General features: G+C 36.1%; 1 protein-coding gene across 1 annotated transcript in view; it reads left to right on the forward strand.

The window, feature by feature from the left end:
• Window positions 1-21,148, forward strand: part of NHLRC2 (NHL repeat containing 2) — a 34,101-nt gene that overhangs the window by 832 nt on the left and 12,121 nt on the right. The window contains exons 2-9 of the mRNA XM_080347554.1: window positions 1,743-1,895; window positions 6,949-7,404; window positions 9,761-9,882; window positions 10,633-10,762; window positions 18,291-18,390; window positions 18,843-19,074; window positions 19,531-19,653; window positions 20,695-20,904. Coding sequence (XP_080203680.1) covers window positions 1,743-1,895; window positions 6,949-7,404; window positions 9,761-9,882; window positions 10,633-10,762; window positions 18,291-18,390; window positions 18,843-19,074; window positions 19,531-19,653; window positions 20,695-20,904 — 1,526 coding nt within the window. The remainder of the gene's footprint in view (window positions 1-1,742; window positions 1,896-6,948; window positions 7,405-9,760; window positions 9,883-10,632; window positions 10,763-18,290; window positions 18,391-18,842; window positions 19,075-19,530; window positions 19,654-20,694; window positions 20,905-21,148) is intronic.

Below are 21,148 nucleotides of genomic sequence, written 5' to 3' on the forward strand. Positions count from 1 at the left end.
ATTTTATGTATTTATTTTTTTATTTTAAATAAAGCCTTTCCTTTCTGTATAATATATTGATATTTCCTGTAGTCATAGTAAGAACCTTACCAACTCTCAAAGCTTCCTCCTTAGCTGCTTTGGTTTCACTGCAGACACTTAGGGTATTTCCCAGCTCTCTTTGCCCATGACTTACCTGTGCTTGTCAATTTCCATGTCCCTGATAGTACAAACAGTGCTGGAGATTTCACCCTCCTTCAGTGGTATGCCCGTTTCCCACATTTCTCTATCTCTTCTTGTGTGAAATCAAACGAGTCTTGTAAGATCTTGCAAGTCCTGCTCATAGTCCTTGTACCCTCAGTGAGGCTCTCTGGAACTGTGGGAGCTCACATCTGACTGCAAGACAGACTCCTCAGGAGAAGAACTTCAGGGTTAAAATCACATGCGTATCATGGGAATGAATTCTGACTTGCAACCAATGGAACAAAGTGAATGTTCTTTTTGTCTAGACTTTTGTCATTAGTATTGTTTCATTTTCTGTGCTCTGTCAAAGCTTATTGTCTCCTCTAAAAAGAGCTTAAATAGGTAGCCAACATTTTTCATTCCTGTTATAATATTTTCTTATGAAAGGTATTTTAATTCTGGTAAAAAGGGGAGCAATACCATAGAATAAATAAGTTTCTCTTTTCTTTAAAATATAAACAGTAAAGCATTGCCCTTATGCGGAAATATTGCATAAATTTGATAAATTATTATTTTCAACAAATCTGAATGCATATGTATCCATTTATATATATAAATATATGAACATAGAGACCAGTCCTCCTCTTAGTGAAGCAGAAAACAAGCCTCCTGCTGGCTTCAGCAGCAATAACTTCTCCTGGGGCAGTAAGATCTTATTAATAGTTTGCTGAAACTATCAGGGTGGAAGTTCTGAGGATTTTTAGATTAGTTTAAAATGTAATCTTTCAAAAATGTAGTTTGCCTTGGCGTTGTATCACATAAATCTGTTTCCCCCCTCCATTATTTTCATAAATGGTATCTCAGAATATTTCCTTCATATCTTGATATCAGTTTCTTATGGGATCAGAGGAATATCAATTACCAGTGAGAAAACAGTGTCTTCATGTCTCATATCAAGTGGTTAAAATAACTGCTGGGGAGTACTACGGGGTATATCTGAAAGGGTTGTGTTTCTTCCCATATAACAGGATTAATTTATATCTGTCATTTCAAACTTTGAAAATTAAGATCAGAACTATAAACACAAAAATATTTCAGTCGTTTCTGAAATTAGTTCTTTAAAAAAACTGTTGGAAAAATCATTAAGAGTTTAACAGTTTTTTAGTTCACTGGCATTTGTGTGAGTTGTAAACAAACAGTTTTTACCTGTATGGCATTGTTAGCAGTTGAATAACATAAATCATGTTTTAAAATGTATGAAAATTGTTCTGAGGCTTGCATGCTCTTTTGATTAAAAGGCACTTATATTAATATATAAACCACACTTTCAAGATTACATTAAATCTTGTTAATAATATTTATTTTAACTTACTAATTATGAAGAATTGTGGAACATAGTGATGAGTTGGATAAATATAGGACTTTTGGTTCGATTTTTCTATTATACTTGCGTTGAAAGCGATGTTGGATTTTTTTTTAGGTGAACTGTACCAAGAACATTGTGTGGTGTTGTGCAAATGAGGGTGTCCACCTTTCCCTACCCTTCCTCTAACTGGGTATCGCTCTTCTCTGAATTCCAGATCTACAATGGTTAAACACTGAAGGTCCTATTTCTCTTCACAAAGACCTTTGTGGAAAAGTTGTGGTGTTGGATTTCTTTACTTACTGCTGCATCAATTGCTTGCACCTGCTGCCTGATCTCCACGCGTTAGAGCACCAGTACTCTGATAAAGGTAAAAGTGCTTTGGCTGGCTTGGAACAGAATTTCCTGGCAGTGTTGCAGGCGGAGTAGCTGAGTCACTTTGTTGCTGGTTGCTAAACAGCTGGCAAAATTTCAGGGGTGCCTGAAATTGTCTTCTAATCTTTTAAGTAGCCTAAAAAGGGTGACTGTGTGTACTCTTATCACATTTTTAAATGAGGTTAAATAAGGTATCTGTTGTGTCTGTATAATTAAAGAAACAGGATATGTGCTTAAAGCCCAAATCTGATATCCTCATAAATAAAGCTGTTTGCAAAAAGCTATGTGAGGATGTAAGATATGAGCTTAAAGTTAATCTGTGTCTGTGAACCTCTACACTTGGTTTAGGAAACAGCTGTGAGCAGAACATAGTAAAGGTGGTAGAACTGATATAGTTAATATTATTTGGGTTTTTTCTATTTTGACTGAAATAACATATGTAAGTTTGGTTTAGATTTTTTTTTTGTATTGGCATCACATTGTATACCATTAGTAGTCCTGTATTCTGGAGAGGGAATTAAGTTCTTTAAATTCACATCTGAGATGAAATCTATCTTCTCGCTCTCTGAGTGAATAAAAATGCAGGGTAATTACTGTTTAGAATGCAGTCTCATGTCATCATGATGACTTGTCAGAGATACACTGTGGTCTTACACAGAAGGTATCAGCTACTCACTTATCTTGGATATTTTAATAGACTGAACAGTGAGGTGAAGAATAGTGTTGCTTTCAGCCCTAAGAATTTATATTAAATATATAGATGTAGTAAATAACATTATGTTTAAGCTTCTGATTTTCCATTTGTGTTTCTGATTGTTTTTGATTTTGGCAGCATTTTTTTCATTTGTTACCTTTTTTCATTTTAACAACCTCTCCCCACAAGCTTTCTCTTTAAAACAATTGAACATCTCCTAACTGATGTAGAAGCGGCTGGAGCACTCTGAACTGGACGTCCATTTCGAGATGAATTTTTTTGTTTGACTTGTATAAAACTTCCTGTCATAGTTGTTATTGCTTGATGAAAGTACTTTGCTTGTAGGTGTTAAACTCTTTCTGCATTTGAGCTATCCTAATAAGTTCTTTTTGGATTTGAGTTATCATGTTGCTACAGGAACTGGAGTGAGGAAAAAAAGATACTTGGGATGAAAGTGAAGGTAAAAGGAAAGAAGAGCAGGTGTGTGGAACATTAATCTTGCATTTAATCTCTTAGGAAACAGAGGATAGCAGTTGGATACAGGAACAGATTAAGGTGCTTGTTGGTTCAAACAAAATGAGAAATACATTGGTGTTTTTCACTAAAGATCTCCCTTTTGGTTGTTTTCTGCTGTTTTCATATTTTTATCGTTGGCCTTTTCAGAATTATTTAATCTTTCTTTGTTCTTTTAGCATTACAGTTGTATGTAGAAATATATCAAGGCAGTAAGAGTTGTGGTGTTTTAAGCCACCGAAAAATACGTCTTCACTAAAGGCAAACATGATTTGCTAACCACTAGGAGAAAAAAGAGTTGTTGACTTGAGAGGCTTGAGAAAGGTAAAAGCTGGAAGAAAAAACTAGAGTAGGAGGGATGTCAAACATATCACAAATGCTTTAAGAATGTCTAGATATATTAATGCAGCTATCTTGATATTCAGCCTTATTCTGGAATTTCATTCCATTTTAGTCTGTTCCTTTCTTTACTTAGTGGAAGTCCCTTCAGTTTTGGTTGGGTTAATTCTGAAATATGTCACCTTTTGAGTGCAAAAAAAAATATTTTGGTGCAAAAGATGAGTGACATCATTTATTTTGGCAGCAGCAAGTCTGATTAAATATATAGAGAAACTTTCCTTTAGTAAACTTCAGATTTGTAAACATAGCATTTACATACATACACACCTTTCATGTATATATTTACTGTGCTACAGAAGTGGCAGAGGGTGCTGACCTAGCAGACGCTATTAGTCAGAATGAAAACAAGCATCTTATTCTGACAAAGCAATATCTCATAATGCGTTTGGATGTTTAATGTATTGTTTGAATATTTGAAGGAATGTTGCCTATATTTTTTCTGTATAGCTAAGAACAAACCTCATTATTGCTATAGTATCTTTTTTGACTGTACATTGTGTACGTACATTTTTGATACTCTGATTACTTTTTTAAAAATGTGATTCAAATGCCCTCTTACATGGAGTATGTTGAAACTTCAGCAGTGTGGTTATCAGACATGAGGTGTCTGAACACAGGAAGCTGTGGTTTTAGGGTGATCCTAAACCATTATATCTATCACTGAACGTATCTACAGTTCTAGCGTCTGGAACTTCAGGAGATGTGTTTCAAAATGAAGCCTGCTTTCCATAGGATTAAATGTCGCCTAGCATCTCTATCTGATATGTTCTTGCTGCTATCTTCAGTTGTGCTATTTCTGTGTTCCGAGTGGCATTCAGAAAGTTATTTTAAACCCCAGTGCGTATTCAGTTCATGTTATCAGCAGTCCAGAAATGACTTCTATAAGAGGGAGTACTTTTTAATATTCAGAAATAGCTTGGCATAAGTCCAGTGTTGTGCTGTTTTAATCCTTCAAGTAAAGTGTTTTAAATGGTGCGCATATTCTTATATCTCAGTACAGCACCTGCCAGTTTCCACAGTAGTTTTCGTCATGAGAGGATGTTGTAACTTATTTGTGGTGTTCAGGTGTTAGTATAGAATTGTCTTTCTAGCTTTAATGATATTTTTGAAGGACAAATATAAAAGCTGCTGCTGATCCTATTACAGATTAAATATTAGACCTGCTGTTTAGAGTTCAGCAGTTAATGATACTGCTACTTCAGCTGTCTGAAATTGCAACATGCTGAGCCTATAGGATTGATAAAGACTGTATCAGTTATAATGAATTTTAATATTGTATCTGTGAAATTGTTATATTCAATTAAGTCTTTTACTGTGCAGCATCTCTTCCAGATGAGTGTCTTTTCAGGAGGGCCATTTCCCTTGGCTGTGGTTTAAGATAAAGCATAACAATATTAGAGTAAGCACCAAATAGCAGAACTTGCTTAGTTAGAGCTTCACTTTGTACATGTGCCTTTATCCTTTACAACTAAATTGTATTCTGCTTATCTAAATTTAATAGCTATTCATCGAAACCTACTTTATCTGTAGTAGCACAAGACAACATTTTCAATTGCAGTGAGTATTTAGACGAGCGTAAATTAGTCTGATTTAAGAACTTCGTGAAGTTCTTCAAGGATCTACACTCACCGTATTTTGGCATATAAGCATCATCAGAATTGGATTAGATTGGATAATGTCTGTTCTTCTTCCATACTACCCTGTACAGACTCCATGTCGTCTTTGCTTTTTGGTTTTACGTGTTTTAGTGAAAAAGTACGATACTATAGGAATCCACCTGTACACATTGTGACTGTGTGAAGGAAGGAAGGAAATGCCACAGGTATTTCAGTGGTATTGATAAAAGGGTTTATAAATGCTAAATGTTTTTATAGACCTGGCTGGGGAAAAGTAAGTACTCTTTTTTGTTGTAAAAATACTTTCTAATACTGTGGTAAAGTTGACTCAAGTTTGGCGTCAACTCTAAGGATATTTTCCTTTTACATTTAATTTCACTCCTCTCATCAAAATAACACAAAGGTGACATAAAAATTTAAAACTACTGGGACAAAGAGGTAGAAAGTTCTCATTTGTTATTTCTGGTTACAAAATGTTTGCACTATCCAGAAATATGAGTGACTTTTGGATAAGTAGTAAGGCTAGTGTCTAAGAGTTTGCATTAGATTAATAGTTCTGGTTTAAAATTACTGTATTGCAGCTTTCTACAACTGCATGGTTACTGTTCTCTTCCTTACTTCAGTTAGAATTGGCAATTTACTTTGACTATACAAAACTGTGCTTGTGGCTAATAGTGTTCTTTAAGTACAAAGTGAGACAAAGTGTGGTACTGATGTGATGTGCTCAGTTTACTTCATTTGGTAGAGATCATGCTAGTAAAACATAATTTAAAGCCCTGCAATAAAGGATGTAGCCTTTTTTTTGCCTTTTTTTTTTTTTGCCTTTTTTTATTTGCTTCTAGAAAGTACTAGAAAGTGGTTTCACTGAAGGAAAGCTCTTAATTCTTTTTCTGTTGGGTAGGAAAGGCAAGTGGAAAATCTGGGGCTGCTCACATAATTGTCTACGTGGGGTGGAAGTGGATTTACTTCTTATCACAAGGGAAAAGCATCTGACATCTGAGCCATAGATTTTTATTTCTCTATTTGAATTTCATAAAAATAAGAAAATAACTAAGCAATTCAAGGAAGCTCATAATTGTGTACTTTTGATTGATTTTAAGTTTGGGATTATGTATGCAGTGTATATAAGCAGAATTATATTACTTTATGCCTATACAACACCTTCTTACTAGGATTTTAAGTTCAGTTGTCCCTGCTGTGGGAAAATCTAAACATTTCATTGTCTTTATTAACCAAATATAGAATATATAGAATACTGTATTGATTTCAGAAACCTATACGTTATTTTTTTTTTACTGTTTATCTAGAATTAAGTATGCCAAGGTAACTCTGGGCTTCTAGAGTTCGCTGTTGCATTTGTGATTCCTAGTGAACTGTGAAAACGAATTCATTTTCTAAAACACCATAGTTGTGTATAGGAGTCAAAAAACAAAGAGATATTATAAACATCTGAGAAACAACAAAGTATCAGTTGAACTGCTACAGGTTACCCATAATGATTTTGAAAGTATCTTCTACCTTAGTATGAAGAATTTCAAGAACTAAGAACTGTTTGGGACATACTAAATATCAACCAGCTGGGGAAGTAATGGTCCTAAGGTTCAGCCATTTTATTGAAATGTTATTTCCAAGTGTCAGTATTTTGTATAGATGGCTATCTATATTCCTACTAGGATGTTATTGCTTTTTGTTGGTTCAAATACTCTTTCAGTCTAGAAAGCAGTCAGTCACATTGGGAGATAACTGTGCTTCATTTTTACTTTTTTTTTTTTTTTTTAATTCAAATACAAATATGTTTCAATGCACAACTTTATTTTTCCTTTCAGATGGGCTTATTATTGTTGGAGTCCATTCAGCAAAATTCCCAAATGAAAAAGTTCTGGATAACATTAAAAGTGCCATTCTGAGGTATAATATTGCCCACCCTGTAGTAAATGATGCAGATGCAACACTCTGGCATGAACTAGAAGTGTCCTGCTGGCCAACTCTGGTCATCCTTGGGCCTCGCGGAAATATGCTGTTTTCGCTTGTTGGAGAGGGACACAGAGAAAAGTTGTTTTTATTTACTTCTATAACACTGAAATTCTACAAGGAGAGAGGACAAATCAAAGATAACAACATTGGAATAAAGCTGTACAGAGACTCCCTCCCCCCGTCGCCCCTGCTCTTCCCTGGCAAAGTGACTGTGGATGATTCAGGAGAAAGGCTGGTAATAGCAGACACTGGACATCATAGGATTTTGGTCACTCGAAAAAATGGACAAATTCTGCACATTATTGGAGGTAAGGGTATAAAAGTTTATTATAGCAATTTTAGTTTAGGATTAGATTGTGTTCACTGGGCCTACTACACTGAGTCTTTTCTTAGAGAACCTAACAGTTTATATGCACTGCCAGAAATATTTTTTCCTACTAATATCACTTTTACTGGATATAGGGGTATATAGCATAGTATCGTCAATGAGAGGCTCTGTTCATGCAACTGTTTGAGGTATCCGATTTTTTTTCCTTGTTTCATTGACTAAGTCTTGTATTTTTGTGATGTCCAATATGAATTACAAAAAATACACCTTGTATTCTTCTGAAAGAGTTGCACATGGGTTTTGATTTAAGGGACTAACATCCACACACAGCAGCAAGGTAGGGAAAAGAAAAGAGACAGTAATGCCTCCCTTTCCAACAGAAGAATGAATGTTGAATTGTGCCATGTAGGGAGGTTTTTGGAGGGTGTTTGTTGTTGTTTTTTAGATCAAGAGCATTCCTGTTTAGGATCCCCTTCTGGTTTTTGAAAGAGAGGAGAGATATTAAGAACAGTGGCATTGCACTAGTACACAGGCACCTGAAAATGAAGTTGCCTTAGTATATATTAAGAGGCCTGTTTTCTCACCAAAACTGAGGCCTAACATATAAACAAGTTATGAAAATAGTGAACGTATTTAAAATTTAGTTACATTTGATTCAAAGTTTATATTAGTAACATTTCAGCTTACAAAAACTAATCTCTTTAACTGTTTTTGTAAAATTACTATCTGCTTTACAATACAGATAAAGAAAATGTAGTTGAACTTGCATACTTTTGTGTGCTTTACTCTTTCATAAATGAAATATTCAGGCTTTTTCTTTTTTATGCTGTTACAGTGGTCAGAGTTACATCTTGATGCATCAGGTACATAGCCATTAGGACAGTCCATCTGTGAGCAACCATAATAGACAGTTTTAGGAAGTAGCTGAATGCCCAAATGGTTGAAAACAATGGTTCCTTTAAGACTCACAGTTAGGACCTGTGTGCCAATGTGTCCTATATTACTTAGTCTGATATTGGTTTATTCCTGTCCCATGGCAGGATCCTGAAAACCACATGAAAATACCAGTGGCACTGCCACTTAGAGAAAAAAAGAAGTTAGAAATCATCTTACTATTTGAAGTAAGAGTGCACTGGATATACAGACTAATTATCCAAGTTAACCTGATAAAGGCATTAGTCTTAATACCTTTCTCCTGCGGGAAGTACAAACAGGATTTCTTATGACAAATGTGAGAGGATTTCGTTTCTGTTTGATGTGTGAGATGGAGTCTCTGCTGACAAGGTACCCGTTAGTGTTCTGGGACAGTCATTCAACAGCAATTCAGAGGAAAGTGTCCTGACCTTGGAGCCAGTAGCTCTCCTGTAGCACTGTGTTGCTCCCCTCCCTGGGGATGTGCACCCTGACACTTCTCAAGGGGCACTCCTGGAATCTGACACAGCAGCACCTCAGTGCTTCATGGCTGTAAAGCTCTAAATTGTCTTCTGACAGCAGGTTGTAAAAGTTTGTGCGTTTCAGTGACTCAGTTAAATGATTCAGTGGGCAGAAGATAATGCAATGAAGTTGATAATACAGTAGTAAATGTGGGCGTGCACAGAGGTTGAAATTACTATATTTGCATCATAAATCATGATGCACACATAACTCATGTATCTAAATGTCTTCTGCTGACACATACCGCTAATGCACTTTAAATGTTACTCCCAGTGAAATACGATGCTTACCTTCATACTGTCATATTCAGGTCATGTTCCTTTCTATTTCTTGATTGTTCTGTGCAGAAGACTGTCACTTGGACTGTCTCACTGTTCTTTTGTGTAATTAGTTCCATGTCATCTTTTTCATAATTGTATTTATGAATGAGAAGAAGCTGCTAATCAAATATTAGTTTTATTTGTGATTACACCAAAACCTAAACCATTGAAATGGAGATGACTTTGGGAATTAAGTTTTTCCTGCTGGCTTGCTTTGATGTAGTCAGGAATAAAAAAATATAGAGTTTTTAATTTCTGTCGTCTGTTGTTGCTGTTGTCCTTCAGTGCAAGGGAACAGGAGCAATTTAGATCCCTGCTAAGACTTCTGTTTGGAAGAGGAGCTTAAAGAAGCAGAGAACTTGTGGATAATGTGTTCAAAGATTAGTAGCACCAGGCTATTTTAATTACATAGCACAGTGACTAAAATGAGACTACACAAAATATTAATAATGTAAACTGCACAAGGTGCTGTGAAAGCATTTCTTAGAATATGTAATTCTCTTACAGGTTTAAATGCATGCAGTCTATTTTAAGGGCTTTTTTCTAAAATTACTTTTGAGTTTTGCTTTGTTTCATTTATAGGTCCAAACAGTGGAAGGAGAGATGGAAGATTTTCAGAGGCAGCTTTCAACTCACCACAAGGGATTGCTATTAAAAATAATGTTATTTATGTCGCTGATACAGAAAATCACCTAATTAGAAAGGTAAATTTTCCGTAAGGAAATTCAAAATTTAATCTCCTACACCTTATACTGCTTACACAGGGTGAAAATTTACACCACATTAATTACTCTCCAAATACCCTCAACAGCAGGAAGGAAATTTGGCCCAGTGTCTTACAAATAAATTCTTTGTGCAGTTTATTTTTTAAAGGGCTACATATAGTTTTGTGCTTCCTTTCAAATGAAGCTGAAATGCACTACTTGTTCTAGGGTAACTTGATTTTTTTTTTCCTTATGACTCTTAGTTGCCTGTTACGAGAAATGTCTATTGTTAGTACTGGAAGCAAAAATTGGTTTTGTTTCACTTCCAGTAGAATCAGATTCTTTGTATTATATAGAGATGGGAGATAACGTTACAGTATCTGAATTTTTGTGTCATATACCTGTAGAAGCTTAAAATAAAACATCCATATCCATTGTCCACCAGAGTATTTCTCTTGAAAATGTCGATGCTTTCTTCTACAACTGCTGAGCAAACCTTGACAAAGTGGTGTTAAATTTTAGTGCGTGTGGAAGAGAATTCCAGGCCCATGGTTTTCCTGCTGCCCAATGCTTCACCCTTTCTCCCGACATTGGCAAGCATTGTGGTAAAATTAGTTATTTTCCTACATGAACAAATACCTGAAATTTGTTAGGATTTGGGGTTTTTTTTTTGACATCTACCTCAAATTATCTGTAACTTTAGTCACAGTAATGTTGTACATTCAGTGTCTATAATTTTGCTTCTTGTAGATTGACCTGGAATTAGAGGTGGTGACCACTGTAGCAGGCATCGGGATACAAGGTGTTGATAAGGAAGGTGGAGCAAAAGGAGAAGAACAGGCTATCAGCTCTCCGTGGGATGTAGTCTTTGGAAATTCAAGTATTGTATCAGCTTTTAACATCTCATATTTACACATACATGACTGTTTGCTACATGATTTCCTGTTTTGGTAATAGTCTGACATATGAAAAAAAATTACTTTACAACTGATTTTAAAAAAACATGTTTTCATATTCAAGTGATAACTGCAGTTCTGCTTTGGATCCTGAAAAAATGTGAACTGTTACTTGATGTGAAGACAAATTCTTCTGTAGCAGGTTATATTGTTACTGGGCCCAAATAAAGAAGGAAATTGTGTTTGCTTTTGTTAGGCCAGTGCTTTAGGCCAGGATCACTTAAGAAGCAACTGCGTTTTACAGGAAGTGGGCATTCAAAACCCGCCGGGACACATTCCTGTGTAACCTCATCTGGGTGCTCCTGCTCCAGCAAGGGGATTGCACTGGATGAGCTTTCGAGGTCCCTTCCAGTCCCTAACATTCTGTGATTCTGTGATTGTTTAGAAGTTCCTTTCCTTGACTATACAGACATGCCTGACCACTTGTAAATATTTGAGCTAAAGAAATAAAAATAATTTCAGTTGGGGACCTCTCTTTATTCCTATTTAGGTGACACAAAATCATTAGACTCAAGATCATGATAGATTCAATCAGATAGGAGAGGAACACCTCAGAAATAACCTTGCAAGCATCAGGAGGTCAAAATTAGATCTTTGTATAATAGGATGCAAGAATTGGCTTCTGAGGATTTAAGTAGCTTTCTTGATTCACTTAGCACACACCTGAGCCTGACATTGCCTAACTGCCATGGTTTCAATTGTTATTGACTCTGAATTGATATTCTGTTTCTCATGTTTCTATTTCAAGATAATTTAGAAGATGCAGATGTCAGTTTCTTAACAGTGACAGAACAGTGCTTTAACGTGGCACAAAACCCTTGAGTCAGCATTTCAGGCATAAAAATTGACTTCCAGTATTGGGATTTCTGGAATCCGCAGATGAATGGGGCGGGGAAGTAGCATGATTTAAATCTGATAACCTTAAATTAGAGGTACTTTGCAAGGTTAGTAAATTAGAACATTTGGCTGACCTGTCAGCATTTGTTATCTTGGGTCAGTAACAAAGCAGAAAAACACAGATTTAGTTTGCGGGAACATGAATCTATTTTGTAAATTCTCTTTGCATACAAGTCTTCTGGTACAAATACATTGTCAGTATGGACACTGGACCTCCAGCAGCTTTGACTACCTAAATAAGCAACTAACATTAATTTCATTTAACACTTTTAGCAACAAACCTACAGGGCACTTTTTTGAAAGCCTTTGTCAATGATCCTTACAGTCTATGTTGAACATATGAAATCATACTTGCAAGAGAAAGGAGGAGTATCTGAAAGAGAATCTCACCAGATGTGGGCTGCTGTTCCTGAAGGCAGGAATTTTTCAGAGTTTTATCCAGTCTGATTTTCCTTTTGTGAACCAGCAGGCAGTTGTGTGACTAGATGGTAGTTTTCAAGGTACCTTGAACCAGCAAGCTGATCTCTGTGGGATGTTATTGCAGAGCTGTTCCGCACATCAGCAAAGACAACAGCTCATAACTCATCAGTGCCTCAGAAACTCAAGCTTGTTAACAGAACTGTGCAAAATATCCTATAATTTTACTTTTTATTTTTCATAATACTTTCTTCTGCATCTGCCAGTATTTGAATACCTGTTGATAATTTTTATTTTTGAGAGCTCTGCTTGTTGAATGTTAATGGATATTATTGTTATCAACATGAACACAGTAATCACTGAATTAGTCACCTGTAGAGGATTAGTCAACTGCACTATTCAACACAGACTGCTGAATTTTTGTGTTTACATAAAAACAGATATCCTGAATTCACTCTCTTCAGATTTTTTCATATTCAGTTAGAACCTACCAGTCAGTTGTCTATTTAGATCTCTAGAAAATATAATATAACCTGACAGTTAAGAAGAGATTAAATCAATTTAACTTCCTTCTTTGAGAGAGTAGTAGGCCAAATTGATAAAATGGTGGTGGTGAGGTTGCTTTCAGTTTCTTTTTAAGATTTTTTTTTTTTAATATGGTTTTGTGTGAGTAAAGTTAGCTAGGAAAAAATTAAATTGCTGTAATAGCTATATAAAACTCCTTAGGAAACTAGAAAACTCCTCCTATAAACAGAGAGAATTGTCAAAATGGAGCGTTCTGTTGAGTAACATGCTACCAGGAGTCTGTCCCAGAGCACGAAGCCAGGGCTGTGTCTTGTAGTCTGCAAAGCGGTTGTCTTACAGCACAGATACTGCCATGAACTGCAGTGACTTTTGTAAGTTTGTTGCCAGACATCAAAAGAGTTTGTCAACACTGCAGCAGAGTTTGTCCAAGTTGTACTGTTACTGCAAATTGCTTGAGCCTAGTGGGATCTTGGGTTACTGTCCACTATGTCACAGGATGTGTTTGTTATTCAGTAAATACACACAAAGCAGAGTTTTGTAGGGAGCCTTCACTGCCCTAAGAAGTGACCCAGCCTTCGGTTGGTGATGCTGTTGTGCTGTCCTGCAAGTAGAGACCCTATTGTCAGCACATTAAAACTGGTTTGCCAGGGTCTCTAGGCATTTGGATGGATGAAGTAATCAATGAGAGTTTCAAACATTACTTTTGTTTGCATCCATGCAGCAGTGCCCATTTTTTAACATATGCTTATATGTATCTCTGTGCTAGTTGTCAGGACATCATGTACACCTCAACATCTTAGCTTCATTATTACAGAATTCAGAAGTTTGACTTCTGTGTTGACTGGCATAGCATGCAGGAAATAGCATCATAGCTTCCCATTTTCCTTAACTCTGTGTAGCTTAAACTGTGTACAAGATGCATTTTTTTTTCTTTCAGAAGATAGACTTATGGATTTTCTATTTTTTAAACAAGTGATGCTCCTGTGAGTTTCCTTTTAATGTCCAAAGCTATGCTATCCAGAACATCAAAGAGAGAAAAAAGTTTAAGCTGTTTATGTATTGCACTAGACAGTATTGAACAGCTTATGCTGACCTTTCTCAGTGTCTCAAGTGGAAAGGTTACCTCAAGTGAAACTTTTTTCTGCATCGTTTATATTTCTTGAGATTACTTCTACATACAGTTTGGAGTATGTGTTGATCAATTCAGAGTCTTCATTGTTTGCATTTTAAAATTTTAATGTATGATTTGTTGTGAAACAAAAAGGTTGAGGTAAAGAGTTATGAGGGTGCAGATAAGTTAATATTCAGAACAGATATGACTAAGTAGCATGATTTCAAGTATCCTCATAGTATTTCCCTGAGGTAACAGGCTTTTGTTTCCCCATTTTATACAGATGCTGAAGTCTGAGGCAAAGAGCTTAAGTGACTGTGAAATACCATTTAAAATAAAGTTGGCACAAATGTTTGTCTTTAAGATAGGGGGGTTAAACACATGCTAGAATTTTCTAGGATTCAGGCAGGCAGTATTATTCCTTGTAATCTTTTTTTTTATTTCTTTAGTTGTGCCCACTGAGCTTGTGTTTTACCCTCCCACTTTTAACATTCTTGAATGAACTCCATAGATTAAGTTCTGACTTCATTGAAGTTGGTGCTGAAATTTACATTGACATAGATTGTGCAGGAAATACAAGGGGAGGGCCAGCGGCTCTAAAGTACATTATTAAATTACTGTGTGCTTTTTTAGCTTTCTCTGTTGTCCCCTTCTATTTTTATTCAGTGGGTGTTGAAAGCAAGTGACACTTAAATGCACAGTTGATCTGAGCATGAAATGTTCTTGATAGCTGCATTCTTGCTAGAAGGAACAGGACAATGACTTGTGCTTGGTGACATAACCGTGTGCTTCACATTCCAAAATCTGGTCTTAAATTGCATGATTGTCATCTGTTTATAGAAACTCCCAAGTACAGTATTGACCATGTTTTCAGAAAACTAGTTGGAAATTTTTATGTCAGTTTAGGTTTTACATAGATATTATTTTAATGAAAATACAGTACCTAATACTGGTACAATTTTTATAGCTCTTAGAAGGTAGAAGTATGTAAGATCTTTTTTCTCTCAGTGTTTTTGCTAGAGGATTATTAGTACCACTGCATTCCAGAGGAAACATTTTTTTTTTCTTAATTATTCATGGTGATTTTTCCCTAATTTTACAAAAAATACAGCAATAATCCCTTCAGCAGTAAGCAGTAAGCACTTCTGGGTGAGCTCAGGCTCTATATGAACAGTTTGGATTTAACTGAAGTTTTCACATGTCCTAACATAATTTGTGTATGGGTTCTGTTATCCTTAAGCAGCTTTCATACTTACTCCTAAACTGGAATTTCTTATTTTTCCTCTAACCATTTGAGAGAAAACTGAGGAGGGATAAACTTGCAGAACTTTTGGCTTTTGTTCAATCAGCCCAACAAACTTTATCTCCACAGGAAGCCAGTTAAACAGCTGACTGAATGCTCTGATTCTGTATTCCAAGCTAAAACTAGGAGATTAAGGAGGGTATGGTACTGCTGAACAGTAATAGCATCAACAGTGATTAATATTTCACATGTTCACTATAGAAATAGGTCAAGAAATTAGATATTTACATTAATATTTTAGTATAAACATGCCTTTGACAGAAGCATATGAAGACTGAAGTCTGAACATAAGGATGCAGTTGGAGTTGTCACTGAATGTCCAACAGTAATCCCACACAATTTAGTTTGACAGATACTTTTCTAGTAAATTGAACTTCCCTGCCTCCTGACAAAATGGATGATGATTGCTTTCTGCAGTAAAAAGAAGCATTTGATTAGCAGAGTTACCATCTTAACAGATGTCAAACTTAGTAACATTTTGATTTGAAATGCCCTCTATAAAAAGTTATGATACTTGTACCTGGATTTATGATTTCTCATTCTCTTTGTTCTACAGTCTGTAGTCTTTTTCTGTGAATTAAATGTCTGCTCATGATAAAGGAGTTAAAACTACAAATCAAATTTCTAATCACTACTTCAAGTACTAGATATTGTTTTTAATGCAGAATTCCAGATGCAGAGTTGCTGAAAATAAACATCCTTGACAAGTCTTACAGAGTCTTTGTCAGGCATGCGGGGGTTGAATGAGACACAGTTTTTTACTGTTCTCATTTAGTGCTGAAAGTGCTTTCAAACATGGAATGTGGGCGTTGGGGGTCAGGGGGGACCAGTGCTGAAGTACCTCAAGTGCTTTGCTTAGATAGGAATGAACAAAATGCATAACCAGTCTTAGCTTTTCTGTAGTTATAGTGATTTATCCTAGCACTAAATAATCTAGTTTTCATGTTAACAAATGCTATCATTTTTGCTTTGTATTTTTTTGAAGTATTTACTGCCGTTACAGTCAGAAAGCCTGAGTTGGAAAACTTGGGTAACAAAGAGAAAATATTTCTTTATAGTCAGAATTTTTAGCTCCCTATTGTATGACACCCCCTTAATATCTACGTCCAAGGATTTTCCCTTGGTGAGAGGGCAGGTGTGTTAACTAAGGAGGAAAATTCCAGAAGCATTTTGTTTCATAAGGGGTTATGCTGTTTGCATGATGCAACACTATGTGAAATAGTGACAGGTAGCACAGGGAAGAAAGAAGAAAATTAGTTTTTACTCCTCCAAAAAGGATGATGCATACTTGTAACAGTCCAGACTCATGGTGCGAAGGCATTCCTTTGGGCCTTTGCTTTCTCTGTCTCACTGAAGCAGCACAATGATTTTCTGGTTGTTCTGACAGTCAAGTTTGGATTTAATTTGCCAAACTTCCGTTGACTTAATTGAAGTCGAGACTTGCATTCACACATGTGCATAGGCAGTGTGCCTATCTGTAAACTGAAGGGTGTATTGTATAACCCTTTTTTTTTCCTTGCTTCTTGAGTTTTTCCAGGGGATGAGTGTACCAACAGTCTTACTTTTTATTTCTTTTTTTAGAGATAAAATTAGTAGAAAAGAATAATATTTTCAAACTTACATATACTTAGAACAGGTCAGTGGTGCCAGCCACAAAATGTAATTTTGATTGCCAGGCTTTTAATTCCCATGCTGGAAGTAAGCATGCAGTCCCCAGACAGGGAAGGTGGAAGCGTGGGCAGTCCTGACAATGGAATCTCTTCAGATATTGCTCCTGACTGGTACGAAATTAAGTCTTTTTTGTGTGTTCACATTGACTCACAGTTAATGGTCAGCAATGTTACTGAACTATTTAAAGTTGTGTATGTGTGCAAACAGGACTGTGAATTCTTAAAACACAGATTCATAGCAGAGGCAGATTCTGGAACGGAATATATAGTGTATAATAACTGAAGAATCATATACTATGGAATGAACACCAGTGCATGCAGATCTCTAGTTCATTATTAGTGAATCTTTATAACATGAGTATATCACATTTGCAAGCCATACTTTGCTTTGATGTGGGCAGCACTAAAGATAAGAAAGCACATACCCTAATAAGGAGAAACTACACTGGATTTTTAAAACAGCTCAAGATAGGTTGGAATGTGGTGCTTAACTGAATAAATTTAGAAGATTTGCTTTGTTCTCTTATGGGTTTTTTATTATAAATTCTTTGAAAATAAATTCTTTCCATTCAAGGATGATAAGGAGTTGTGATAATGATGGTATTACCATAATTTTAGCATGCTAGTTCTTCCTGGCCCCCTTCTCCTGTGAGAACAGTGCAAGGATGACAATGGTGACATGTCCTCAAACTATTTAATCCTCAAAGAAGAGTTTTTTCTGTCTTTTGTTTCAGAACATAAAGAATTAAACTATGTAGTGTCAGGACCATTGTGTGATAAAACACTTTAGCTGTGCAACTATAGGCAGCATTTTTCCTTTTCTAATTTATATATATGGTTTTTTATTAAAGTTCTGACAAGTTTTCCACAATTCAGTATGCTTGTGCTGTTTCCATGCATGCATCCATTCTCCTTGTTCTAATTGCCATCCAGTAGAAAATATTTAAGTTGCATTAAAATTTGTGATGGTTATGGTACTCTTATTTTTCCTGTCTTGTTCTCTAGTTGTAAAAAGCATCTTCTCTCTATTGCTCTTACATATTCAGTAAAATTTGAAATTAATAGCAATACTTTTTGCCTGTGTCTCATATTTGATAAGCCTTTCAGTGTGCAGAATTAGAGTAAGAAGCCTTAACGGGTGAAACATGGGCCCAATAGGGAGTGTTGAAAGTATTGCCTTCACCAGGCAGAGATATTGAAAAAATATTTTATTTAGATCCTTGGGAAGAGTACAGAAGAAAAATAGCAGAGAGTGCTTGGTAGATGAAAGACATTCTCTCTCCTTCTTTTTTTTTTGTTTATTTTAATTGTTTTGGTTTGGGGTTTTTTTGGCACTTTTTTGTTCTTTTTGGGGGTTGTTTTTGTTTTAGTTGTTTGTGGGTTTTTTTGGTTTTGTTTATTGTGATTTTTCCCATGGCAGAAGGTGAGCTAGAGTATTGGGGAATTCTTTTCATCAGTATCAGGAATGGGATTCCTGATTGAAATTGGGGATTCTTTTCATCTGTTTTTATGCATCAATTGTTTTCAAGTTTCAGGGACCCAGGAAGACGATGTTTTATGGATAGCAATGGCAGGCACTCATCAGGTATGGGCCCTGATGCTGGAAGGTGGAAAACTACCAAAGGGAAGGTAAGCAGCTGTAATTAGAGACGTGTGAAATTGCTTTTTGTCATGATAAACAACTTTCAAACCCCAAAGAGAGATAATCAAATTACACTAAAAATATTTTTTCTCAGCCTGTACTTAGCTTGAAGCTTGCTGCTTCTGTTCGGGCTTAAAAGTCATGTGTCCTTTAAAGTCGGGCTGCTTTTTCCCACATCTGTTAGGTGAAATGAAAACTATGACTTGGCAAGGTACATTTGTATAATTGACTGTTACTTTTCCTTGCATTTGCTGAATTATCTAGTGATAAATGGTCAACTGAGATGAAATAAAGTTAGCACAAAGGCATTGAATAATTCCTTGCGCTGCAGTACAGTTGGTTTTGTAACTCGCAAGTACTTGTCCTGTATCGTCTGCTTATGCATAATGTCTGAAGTATTTCAGACCCATGCTTGAACTTGTGTGCTATTTTCCTTTAGTGATTTAAAGAAAGGAGTCTGCCTTCGATTCGCTGGGAGTGGGAACGAAGAGAACAGAAACAACGCATACCCGCACAAGGCAGGCTTTGCGCAGCCTTCGGGTCTTTCTCTGGCTGCTGAGGAACCATGGAACTGCCTTTTTGTAGCGGATAGCGAGAGCAGCACCGTGCGAACCATCTCTCTGAAAGACGGAGCAGTGAAACACCTTGTAGGAGGAGAGAGAGATCCATTGGTAATCACTTCAAACTCCCCCACACTGCCCTACTAGTATTGCTCAAGCCTGACCTGGAGGAACCACTTTTGGGGTGAGAGGGTAAATCAGTTTCCATGGCCATCAATTTCTTAACTTCACTGCTTGGAATGCAAATGTGTGCAGGTTGTGACGCTCAGGTTGTAGTACAAATTGTTGCTCCTCAGATAACAAATTACTTGTTTTTAAAATAGCCAACTTGATTCAGCATTGTGTGGTCATTAAAGCCAGCTGGATTCATAATGAGAACTGAAATGTAAGAGTTTCCATTTCCGTGGTTAGCATCCACACTTCACATTTTCAGTATCCTTGTTTTTAAGTTGTCTTGATTTTTTTAAATTTTATTTTAAGTGAGTGATTTCCATTTAATTACAATCATTTAAATTCATGTCATCATTGAGTAATCAAATGTATTAATTTAATAAAATACTTTTTCAGAATTTGTTTGCCTTTGGTGATGTGGATGGAGTGGGCATAAATGCGAAGCTGCAGCATCCCTTAGGAGTAACATGGGACAAGAAAAGAAAACTGCTCTATGTAGCAGATTCCTATAATCATAAGGTAAGTATATAGTAGCTTGTTATATACAGGCTTCGCAATTTGTACTACTGCAAAGGATTATATTAGGAACATACAGAGTTTGTGCTTGGTTCAGTTAAGCTGAGTAAATAAATGATACAAGTTCCTTTGTGGGTTCTTTTTCTTTCCTTCCTTCCCTTATGGGTCTTTACCATTGTTTTTGCTGTCACATGCTGCCCTGTTGATATGATGATCCCTTGGGGACGGTGAATTTAAAGTGCCAAGTTACAGTTAGACTAAAGACCCTTATATCTGTTCCAAGATGCTGAACTAGGGCAAGAGAGCTGGGAGTGCTTAGTCAGGGATACTGCAGGCCTGATAAAACAGGGATTACAAGAGGACTTGCTTTTCCCTTAAAAAAGCCACCCAAGTTTTGAGAAGTGGTGTGGGTTGCCTCCATGGAATTCTGAGATTAGAGGGATTGTTTTGCGTGATTGTTCTTATATGATGTTGTATAAGCTTTTGTGTCTAGGGGGTTGTTAACTGTACATTGAGAAATGCATTAAAAGTAATTTATTTTAATTTTCAAATAAATTCATAACACTAAATACTTACTGAAATTTATGTGGCAAATGAAATTTTGTTTCAGGTACTGTATAAAACATTGTACGCTTTTTTGCTGTTACTTTAAGAAAAAACTCATCTATTTTTAGCAAAAAAAGTTAGATTGCCAGTTTTGTTATGCTCTTATTATTTTGCAAATGTTTCTAGAAAGGCAACAGACACAAGTAAAACAAGTCATTCAACATACTTTTATACCAGAGGGGTAGGTGCCTTTGAAATTATGAAAGAGAACACTGAATGAAGACCAGAAGAAAAGGTAAAGTCCAGTAAGGAATGGTGGGGACAAAAAGATGATGATGGATGCCATTTCATAAAATATAGCAGGACACACACTTGGTAGCTAAAGTACTCAAAGTTAGTGCTGGTTTCTGAAAATGTGGGTCATAAGATAATGCAGAACTTCTAAATCCTGGTGAGGGTTCTTTTCAGTTAAGATTTTTGTGTCTCTCTTAATCTTAGATTAAGGTTGTAGATCCCAAGATGAAGAACTGTACTACCCTGGCAGGCACAGGAGAAGCAGGCAATGTTATCGGTTCCAGCTTTACACAGTCCACTTTTAATGAACCGGGAGGTTTGTGTGTTGAAGAAAACGGCCGCTTGATGTATGTTGCAGACACAAATAATCATCAGATTAAAGTGCTGGATTTGGAAACAAAAATTCTTTCCACGGCAAGTAATACTTACTAAACAGGCTGATAGTGGTGTTTCTTGATATAAATTACTATTACAGACTTTGGCAAGTAGTATAAAAATCATATAGGTGATAAACTTTTGGGGTACAGTAGCTATATTCACAGAATGTGATGATTTGGCAAATAAACACTGCCTGTCAGCACAGTTGTTGACTGCTTTAGTCTTTGGAAAGGCAACTATTGCATGAAAACAAAGAGATGAATGATTCTCTGGAAAATAA

This window comes from Nesoenas mayeri (genome assembly GCF_963082525.1).
Source record: "Nesoenas mayeri genome assembly, chromosome: 7".
Classification (NCBI taxonomy): Eukaryota; Metazoa; Chordata; class Aves; order Columbiformes; family Columbidae; genus Nesoenas; species Nesoenas mayeri.